The sequence below is a fragment of the Octodon degus genome, unplaced genomic scaffold, assembly GCF_000260255.1.
Source record: "Octodon degus isolate 3935 unplaced genomic scaffold, OctDeg1.0 scaffold00067, whole genome shotgun sequence".
Classification (NCBI taxonomy): Eukaryota; Metazoa; Chordata; class Mammalia; order Rodentia; family Octodontidae; genus Octodon; species Octodon degus.
The window spans coordinates 1,027,469-1,038,679 of NW_004524643.1; the positions used below are offsets into that span (position 1 = coordinate 1,027,469).

Consider the following 11,211-nt stretch of genomic DNA (forward strand, 5'->3'; position numbering starts at 1 on the left):
ATAATGTATCTTAAAGGTATAATTTCCAGTAAATTTTTACTGAAGATTTTGCTATATTCATAAAACTTAGCTAATAGAAGTCTTCTTATGGAGCTGATACATGGGTGAGTGACTTGCTGTTCTCTATACTGTCTCTCTGATGAATTCTTTGATGCACAGTAAGGCTTGAGCTACTCCTGAAGGCTTTTCCACATGCATTACATTTGTAGGGTTTTTCTCCAGTATGCATTCTCAGGTGTACAATGAAGTCTGAGTTAGTTCTGAAGGCTTTTCCACATTTTTCACATTTGTAGGGCCTCTCTCCAGTATGGATTCTCTGATGTAGAGTTAGCTGTGAAAGTGTAATACAACTTTTTCCACATTCCTTACAGGTATAGGGCTTTTCCCCAGTATGTGTTCTCCAATGTACAGTGAGGTATGAACCCCTCCTGAAGGTTTTCCCACAGACATCACATTTATAGGGCTTTTCTCCACTATGAATTTTCTGATGTTCTGTGACATGCACCATCTGGCTAAATGCTTTCCCACACTCATTACATTTGTATGGCTTCTCTCCAGTATGTGTTCGCTGATGAGTATTGAAGCCAGAGTTACTTGTAAAAACCTTCCCACACTCATTACACTTGTAGGGTTTCTCTCCCGTGTGCCTTCTTTGATGTACAGTGAGCTGTGATGTATTAGTGAAAGCTTTCTCACATTCATTACATTTATATGGTTTTTCCCCAGTATGTGTCTGCTGATGCACAATAAGGTATGACTTAGTCCTAAAGGACTTCCCACAATTGTAACATATATAGGGTTTCACTCCAGTATGAATTTTCTGATGCTCCTTGAGATTTACCATTTTAGTGAATGCTTTCTCACAATCAGTGCACTTATAAGGTTTTTCCCCAGTATGGATCCTCTGATGTACAGTTAAGTGCGATTTTATTCTGAAGGATTCTCCACATTCATTACATAAATAAGGTTTCTCTTCAGTATGAATACGCTGATGTATGATTAGAGATGAAGAACGCATAAAAGCTTTTCCACATTCATTACATTTAAAGGGTTTTTCTCCTGTATGCACTCTGTGGTGTACAGTAAGGCATGAATAATTAATAAATGCTTTTCCACATTCATTACATTTATAAGGTTTCTCTCCTGTATGAATTCTCTGATGTTCTGTGAAGTTTGCTATGCAGTTGAATGCTTTCCCACATTCATTACATTCATACGGTTTTTCTCCTGTATGAGTTCTGATATGTATAATAAGGCTTGAATTACTTTTATAGGCCTTCCCACATTCATTACATCTAAAGGGTTTTTCTCCAGTATGAATTCTCTGGTGAACATTAAAAATTGTGGTATTCTTGAAAGATTTCCCACATTCATTGCATTTGTATGGTTTCTCTTCAGTATGGGTCTTCTGATGTACACTAAGATATGACTTACTCCTAACGGCTTTTCCACAGTCGTTACATTTGTAAGGTTTCTCATCATTGTGAGTTTCTTGATGTCTTGCAAGTTTTGATTTATCACTAAAAGCTTTCCCACATTTACTACATTTATAGGGTTTTTCTCCAGTTTGAATTTGTTGGTGTTGATTAAGGTGGGCACACTGACTAAAGGCTTTTCCACAGATATTGCATTGATAAGGTTTTTCCTTAGTATGAATTCTCTGATGTACCATAAGTGATGAAGAAGCAATGAAGGCTTTTCCACAATCCTTACATTTATAGGATTTTTCTCCTGTGTGAATTTTTTTATGCTGACTAAGATATGAAAGCTGGCTGAATGTTTTTCTACATTCATTACATTCATAAAGTTTATCTTTAGTGTGAGTTTTCTGATGATGAATGAGTAATGACTTATAACAGAAGCCCTTTTCACATGTAGTACATTTATAGGACTTTTCTTTGTCATTAAATGTTTTTCCTAAAGTAAATTCTGTGATGTGCCTTAGAGTCTTGTTACCATCTATATTCTTATAAATTATCTTCCCAAAATGGGCATCTGTAATAAAATCTAAACTCTCTGTGAAACTTTCTTCATGTCTTTGGTATTTTCCAGGGGTCTCTTCTTTAATCATTCTTGGTTCTGGAAAAAGCAGATCCAAATCTGAAGCTTCTTTGACCAGAGGTAATTTTCTCGTGTGTTATCATTCTTTGACTCAAATGGCTCTCCTGCATATTCTGCAGTCTCAAAATTCTGTCACTCCACTTCCACAATCCTCCCATTGTGGAATCCCATAGACCATTCTCTCTGAGTTTCTCTACTATAATCTCTTGTAGTAAACCTTCAAAAATACCCTCCATTAGCACAGCATTTTTGGTTGTAAGTTTGGTCTCCAAGTCTAGAGGGAAAAAAGAGAAAAGTCAAATAATTCTCATTTCTTAAACTGGAGAAATCTCAGTAAATATGATTAATAAAAAATGAAAAATGAATCTTTAGTTTTAATTGCCTACCAGCTGGCCTTATTTTCTAGGCAGTATTAAGGAACAGTGGTTGAGCAAAGAACAAAAGTAGCAAAGTTAATGAGATTTTTCTCTTTTTAAAAAATCATTCAAGGGGCTGGGGAGATGGCTCAGTGGAATAAGTGCTTCCCTGGCAAGTGCAAGGGCCTGAGTTCAATCCCTGGTTCCGCCAAAAAAATAAAAAATAAATAAAAAAAAATCATTCAAGGGCTGGTGAGATGGCTCAGTGGTCTAAAGCACCTACTTAGAACAAGCTTAGCAAAGCACAGGGACTGCAGTTCAATCCTCCAGCACCACATGCCAGCCAGCCCCGCCCCCTAGTGGGCTGAGCTGGCCACACACACACACACACACACACACACACACACATAAATAAAATAAAAAAAGAAAAACACTTTAAAAAATAAAAAAATCATTCAAAACTCACTTTGCATTCTATGCCTCTCTAATATTTTTTCTTTCTCCTTCACTTTAGAGCCAACTGCTACAGAATGCATACTTCATAAATTGACACTATTCCTTTCTTTTCACTTAGCTTACAAATCATGTATCTACTTGACACTTTCCTTATATTTGTTGTTATTCATGCTCTAAAGGCTTTTGCAATATTCCCCAGAACAACAGTTCCTTGGAAAAAGTTTATTCAGATATGTTTATATATTAATTTTTGACAATATTGGAGGTTAAATCCAGGTCTTCTGCACTGAACTATAACTGTATTATTTTGAGGCAGCATCTTGCTAAGTGACTCAGATTGGGATGAAACTTGCAATTCTCCTGCTTTTAGCTTCCTAGAGTGCTGTGATTATAGCCATGCAACACCACTCCCAGCTTTTATATAATTTTAAATAAAACTTTATAGAGAAATACAGTTTTTTTTTTTTATAACGGGCAGTTGCCGACATTTCAAATAGTATTAATTTTCCTAAGGCTTGGCAATGATTTTATGGGTTCTAAGAATGTTTCTGACAATTTTTCAACAATTCATTAAAAAAATTCTAGTGCAGTATGTGGTCTTATGACTTGTCTATATGGGCAATTTAATATTTTTGAAAGTTATATGAGTTTTAATTGATTTTCATGTAACGATGCCTTAATATTTAATACAAATTGCATCAAAATCTTTTGTAGTACAATGATTTTTATGACTTTATAACTTGTACTGAAGAGCAGGGTGTGGTGGTGCATGCCTGTAAGGAGGCTAAGTCAGGAAGACTGCTATGAGTTTGAGGCTAGCCTGGGCTACATAGAGAAACCGTGTCTTGAAAAACAAACAAAAGAAAAAAGAAACTTGCATTTAAGTATTAAAATACATTATTCCTTTTACTTTTTATTTTTTCATTATTCCTTTTATAAAATTTAAATGAACTGTGTCATGTTAATTTAAATCTTTTTTCATGTATATTTCAAGTATTTTAATTATTTTGAGCATAATTTTGATTGTCCTAAGAGATTATATTGCCCATATCTGGCAGAAAAATTTTGTGTCAGAATAAAAGCTAAGAAAACACATTTTTTTAACAGCAATTTGGAAATGTAAGAACTAATTAATTCAAAATGTCAAAAGGAAATGCATCTGGGAAGTGAATAAATCTGGTATAAAATGCTGTAAAATTCTAAAAGCTTACCATGTAGAAACATAATTATTATGTTAATTAGCAATTAGAAGTTTTCTTTAATAAATGTGCGTGCAGAGACTTTACTGATATATGTAAGCTAATGTCTCAACTTCTTTGAAAGAAAAATATCACTCCCAAACAAGAGCAAAAATAATCTTTCATATGTTAGAGAATTACTCCTTTGCAATGACAGACTAAGTAATCTAGACTAACATTATTACTGAGAATAATCAGAAGAGTTGGACAAAATATAGAAACAAAGTCATTTTTGAAAGTATCTGAAAGTTACCAAGGCTTAAAGAATTAGAAGAATGAAACTCCCAGAATGGATCCTGGTATTTGATATTCTTTTTTCCTACAAATAAATCTTAGTGGTCTAAGAAGTGGCTGAGAGACAGAATATATAAACCAAACTTTCAATGGACTCTTGGACAAGACAGACATAGTAAATTTCTGGCCACGAAAGTGGAAAACTCTGGAACTTCCAGGGTTTGGCTGGAACCTGAAGATTATTTACTCTAAGTTCAGAATGATTAAAAATACACCAACTTCCTGAAGTAATGAGACCCAGATAATTTAAATAACAGTTTAATTAAGATGACTGAGGAATATTAGAGCTTCTAGCTAATCCTATAGAATTAAACATTAATCTTCTATTGGGGAAAGCTACACAATTGAGAGCCTCAAGTTGTTGTGATAGGTTTCATAATTAATGCCTGACAAGAAAAAAGCCAGATATATACAGAAAGAAAAATGAGAAGAGGAAAAAAAAGAGTAAGACAAAGAGATCTAAAATGAATTCAGATAATTGATACCACAGACATAACTTTATTTTAATTTAACTTAATTTACTTTTATTTCATTTTTATTCATTTTAATGAGAAAAAGATAAAATAGCAATGAAACAGTTTCAGAACAGGTTAGTAGAACAGCTACAACACAGACATAACTTTTAAATAGTCAAGACAAGTACATTTAAGAAAATAAGATAGGGCTGGCAAGATAGCTCAGCAGTCTAAAGCTTTGGCAAGCTTAGGCAGACACAGAGCACTGCAGTTCAAACCACAGCATCACATGCAGTGCCAACTCTGCCTGAGGATGGGATGAGCTGGCCAAAAAAGTAAGATAACAATGAACAATTTCATCAAAGCATTAGGAGTAGAAAATAACCAAATGGAAACTCCAGAATTGAGAACTAAGTTAAGAACTCAAAATTTGGGCTAAGAGTACAATAGATACTAGCATACAAGAGCATCACAACAAAATAGAAAATAGGTCAGTAGAAATATTCAATATCAAAGAACAGAATGTTAAAAACACTTAAAAAGCATAATAAACACATAATATAGAATGAAAATGTATACTATAGATGTAATCAGAGTCCTACAAAGCTAGAAAGAGTAGTGAAAATGAGAATTGGATGAAATAATACCTGAGAATTTTCCAAAATGGATTAAAAAAATAAAGTGACAAATTTTAGAAGCCAAATGAATTTCAAATATGAGAAATAAAGAGAATACTACATTAAAACACATAGGAAAATGGCAGAACACCAAATTAAAAGTAGTCACAGGGAAAAGAGATTTCTTTGAAGTAGTAATAATTAGATAAGAGGTTATAAACTATAGCCAAATCTAGTCTAATATTTTTGCACATTTTTACATTTTTAAATGATTAAAATATATCAAAAAAGGGTCAGCCAGATAGCGCAGTGGACTAGAGCACCTGCTTAGGCAGAGTGCAGTGGCCAGTGTTTGATCCTTGGCATGATGTGCCAGCCCCACCCCAGGGGCATGCTGAGACATTGATTGATACTTGGCATAGTGGTGTGCGCCTGTAATCCCAGTGCTTGGGAGGCTAAAAACAGGAGGAACACTGCAAGTCCAATCTATGTAGTGAGACCCTGTACCAAATATATTTGAGAGAGAGAGAGAAAGACAGAGAAAGAGAAATAAAACCATATTCATTGGTTCATGTATTATCTGTGATGCTTTTGTGCTATAATAGCAGATAGAATAGTTACAACAAAGACTTTAAAGCCCTACTTCTATAATTTAGATCCTGAATATTTCGAAAGCCCCATTTGTTGAACATTTGGTTTCTAGCACCATGTTTTAAGCTGGGAGGTATTGTAAATTTAGCAGATAGGGCCTACAGGAAGGAAGTTAGGTCACTGGTGTATGTTCTTAAAGAGAAATAGGATCCTGGCCCCTCCATGTTTTCTTTCCTTGATACTGGATACCAAAGGTTATTAGCTTTTTCAACATATGTTTATATCCTAACATCAGGTATAGCCTTGTCATAGGCCCATAAGTAATGGGCAAACCAACAATATACTAAACCCCCAGAAAGTATGAGCTAAAAAGAAAACTTTCACATCTTAAATTGATTTAGCTCAAGTATTTCTTAGTGGTTATATGTTAACTGTTAACATCCACAGAGTCTAAGATATTTGCTGCTTTTCCTTTACATATGAAGTTTACTAATTTCTCAGTCAGATAGATGACTGACTCCCCTGAAGATTCAATGTAAGACAAAAAGGATGAGAGGGCACCTTCACAATGTTTGAAGAAAACAAATGCCAATCTAGAATTCTAAACTTACCAAAAATAATAAATAAACTTTAACCTTCAAAGATGAAGGTCAAAGGAATTTGTATGTAACAGAAGAAAGGAATGTGTAACACAATATGACACCAACAAATTTGAATAAGAGTAAATACTGAAAGATGTTCTTTAGGCAAAAGAAAAGCAATTCCAAATCTAAGCTCAAACATGAACAAAAAGTAATAGAAAGGAAAGATAAAATGTGAGAAAAAAAATAAGTAAATTTAAATGAATACCAACTGTATAGAACAATAACAATGGATTCAACCCAGAGTGCAGGGCCGGTGTGTGAGTGAGATGACCCGGGGCCCGCTATATCCTCATTCAACCTAAAGCCCAGGCCCAGCGTGAAACCTGCAGCAGAACTCCCTGCAAGAGGCTAGAGGCAAGACCAGCTGATTCAGGAACAGAACATCTTGCCAGAGTGGCACAGAGGGTTCAACTCCAAGGGCTGCAACAGGAAGAAGTGGAACACAGCAGCCAGACCCAAGCCACACCACACCTGAAGGAGTCTGAACTTTGTAGATCTGGACTTGGTGCTAAGGTAATAACTCTATCTAAGCTCTACACCAAAGGTCAGAAGACAGTGCTGTAGACAATGATGAAGAGAAGGAACGAAACAGTCTCAGGCCCCGAGCTCACCCAGAATAAATGCAGAAGACACTAGCATAGAAGAAACTGGAAATCACACACCTGAAATCTCTGAAATAATAGCATGTGAAGTAAAGAAACAACTGCAGAAAGGTATGAAAGAAATCAGATCAGAAATAATTTCTGAAGTAAAAAAAGAAATGATAACTATAATGAAAGAAGTACTAAGTGCTTCTAAAGAAGACAATGATAAAAAAATTGAGCAGAATATAAAAATGATGGAATCCTTGAATAAGCAACATAGGAAAGAAATAGAATGCATGAAGCAGATCCAAAGTGATATACAGGAATTTAAAACCTCAATCACAAGCTGGCAAAACCGTTTCAGTGAAAGTGAGAATAGACTTTCAGACCTTAAAGACATCATTGCAGCTAGTGAAAAAGTAAGAAAAGATCTCTTAAAAACAACTAGGATGCAGGAAAAAATAATTCAATACCTGCAAGATGATGCAAATATGAACAAAATGAGATTAATAAGCATCAATGAGAAAGAAAGAATCAATACAAATGACATTAAAAGAATATGGATGGAAGTAATAGCAGAAAACTTCCCAAATATGGGGAAACTATCTGACATTCAAGTAACTGAATCATACAGAACTCCAAATAACATCAACCCAATTAAAAACACATCCAGACATATAATAATCAAGATCCCAGAAATTCAGCATAGGAACAGTATTCTAAAGCTGCTAAAGAAAAACAGATCACGTTTAAAGGAAAATCCATCAGGATAACAGCAGAATTCCCTTTCAAACCATCAAGTCAAGAAGAGCATGGAGCAAAGTACAAGTCTTATAAGAAAACAAATTGCAACCCAGACTGATATACCCTGCAAAACTCTCTTTCAAGTATAATGGAGAGATTAAATACTTCCATGACGAAGAAGAACTTAAGAATTTCATGATGACAAAGCCAAACCTACACAGACTACTAAAAGATGTTCTAGAGAGGGAGCAAAATGATCACCACCCCATGAATGAGAATGGAAAGAACCCACCAAATAGGGCAAACAATTAAACACAGGAGAATAAGAGGTATACAAAAGCAGTCTCCCAGTTATTCTTTTGTATACAGCAGCAAGATATTTCCATCAGCATACGCTACAAATGGACTTGTCCTGCACCTATGGGTCATAATTCTGTCTGGGTCTACAGGGTGGATATAAAGGAAATAGCAGTAGCTCATTCCCACAAGTGACACCTGGCCACCAGTAAGTGTTATAGACATTATCCATGTCCATGACACACTAGAACTTTGTGTGATATCCTATCCCCAAATTGTTAGAAGTGCTGGTCATTTATTTGTCATTTCAGTATTTATCTTATGTTTTATTCTAAGTAATTCTTTACTATCATGAAAACTTTTTCTTAGTTCAATTGTTTTGAATTTAAAACCTCAATCACATTTAATTTTTAATTAATTAGTATTTAATTTTCTGAATATTGTTTAATCTTAATTTTTGTCTTAAGATTTATACTGTATATTTGACTTACAATCTATTCAAAAGACATGGTATATTTTCTCCTAGTATTAGAAACTTTAAAAAGTATATTTCCATTTTCCATTGACTTTATATTATTTCTTCCCTTTTATACACACACACACACACACACATACACACACGAAAAAGTATGTGTATAACTCGACATAACATTGATGCTGTTTCATAGAAATCTTTAATGACCTTTTAAATGGGTTCATCTAATATATTTTATAGTCCTGCATAACTATCATTTTGAGAGCTCTTTATTCTTTATCAGGAACATACAGCAACTTCTCTTGCCTTCTGAGATATGCTTTTTGTTATTTCCTATATGCTACATCTGGAGGTATTAGAATATTTTGAGTTTGTATAACTGGAAAATATTTTACTTTTAGTTTTCAAAGGTGTGTGTGCTAAGTATAAAATTCAAAGAGGACAGATCTTTTAAATATCTAATATAGATAAAAAATGACATCTCTTTGCATTCTTGATAGTGAAATTCTTGTGTCTTCTTTCTTTAATCTTAGTCTTTTTTGGAAGGCCAATAACGCCTTGGCCTTCCCACAAGCTGACTTACATCTGTACCTGTTTTCTCCATCTTGGCTAGTGTTAGAACACAAGAGGTGACCTCTCTGTTCGTCACAGGTAGATTCTATTTCAGTGTAGATTTTGTCACTTTAAATCTTCTCAAACACAGTCTTACCCTGAATATTATATTCATCTTGCTACACCAACTTCTCCCTCTCTATTGCCAAATATGAAATATACCTTAGAAACTTGTCTCAAAGAAAATCAGGAGTGCTTTTTTCACTGTATATTTTCTAGTAGTCATTGCTCCATTTTTCTCTCCTTCTTTGAAAGGGAAATAAATTCATCTCCAAAGACCCATCTAAAACTATCTCCATATTTACCTTTCATTTGTTCATTTGTTTCCTTTTGGTACTGGGCAGTGAGCCCAGGGTATCGCATGTGCTAGGCAGACACTACCACTGAGCTATACCCTTAGCCTTTAAAAAGTTGTTACCTTGTGACAGGGTCTCACTAAGACCCTGGCCTCAAACTTGTGATCTTCCTGCCTCAAACTCCTGAGAAGCTGCAATTGTATATGTAGGCAGCAGCCACTGGTTTAAATATAAATAATGTTTGATATTTTAAAAATAATACATGCAACATGTAAGTGAAGCATGTATGGAAGTATAATAAAATGAACTCTCAAATGAACTAGGACCCACTTATTTCTTTCCATCTCCACTATAAGCATCTCTAATCAAAATTGTCATCTTCTTCCTAGACTGTTAAAAATTATCTTATACTGTCTGTTTTAAGTCCTTAAATTCAAACAGAGTTACTTTCTAAAAATTCTTAAGTAAAATATTTCTATGCTTTTGTTCTCAGCTCATAAACTCCTTACCGTCATCTACTAAACCCTGCACAGTCCTGCCCACCTCTCTACTCTCATTTGATACAGTTTTCTCTCCACTTACGGTTCAGTCTCACAGGCTTCTTTTTGATATCTAGAACACATTATGTTCTTTGCTATATCAGATGCTTGTGGCTTTGCTGTTCCCCTTTCTTGGAATACTTCTCTGCTCTTCTCCTGAGTGGCTTCTTCTTACACCTCAATTCAGTTTTTACGTCACCTTCTCCAAGGCTTCACTCAACTACCACATACAAAGAAGATGACTTCATCGGCTTCCCCATTACTCTTTCATATCTTGCCATTTATCTCATAGCTAAAAGGTATTTCAACCATTGTTTACTTTTTATTTACTTATTAATGATCTATTTGTTGAAATTAAATCTTCAGGAGTACAGGGACCTGTTATATATTCCTCTCTACTCTTGCCTTAATATCTAACTCAGCTCACAGCATATAACTACATAATAAATACTGATTAAGTAAATGAGTAAGTAAATCACTGTATTTGATTCTCAATTGATTTCTTGTTTGTGTCCTCAATTAGTTAAATATCCAAAGGTTAGAGTGAGGGTCTTCCATAGTGCTGTATTAGCCTTGTGGGTGAAGAACATCAAATCACAAGTAAATAGATTTCACACTGTGGAGGACCACCTGAGCAGCTCTCCATGAAAGAAGAGCGACTGTCTCCATTTTGACTGAGCCTGACCCTCCTATTGTTCTGTACAGAGCTGGCTAGGACTTCTGTTTATCCTTCAATTGGCCTTAAGCAACGTGTATTGGTCTGGCTGAGGTGCTGGTGATAGCCTTTGAAGGTGGCATGTGTGTTTCCCTGGTAACGTATACCTGCTGCTATTTATTTTTTATTTTTTTTTCAAAATTTTATTGATAAACAGCAAGGAGACACTTTCAAATCAAATCGGAAGTACAGTTTCAACAAATAACACACTGCATATATTCTTCTTAGTGGTTAATT

General features: G+C 34.8%; 1 protein-coding gene across 1 annotated transcript in view; it reads right to left on the reverse strand.

Moving 5' to 3' along the window:
* The window catches only part of LOC101560485 (zinc finger protein 287), a 210,923-nt gene that overhangs the window by 114,842 nt on the left and 84,870 nt on the right, over positions 1-11,211 (reverse strand). The window contains exon 6 of the mRNA XM_023719338.1: positions 175-1,695. Coding sequence (XP_023575106.1) covers positions 175-1,695 — 1,521 coding nt within the window. The remainder of the gene's footprint in view (positions 1-174; positions 1,696-11,211) is intronic.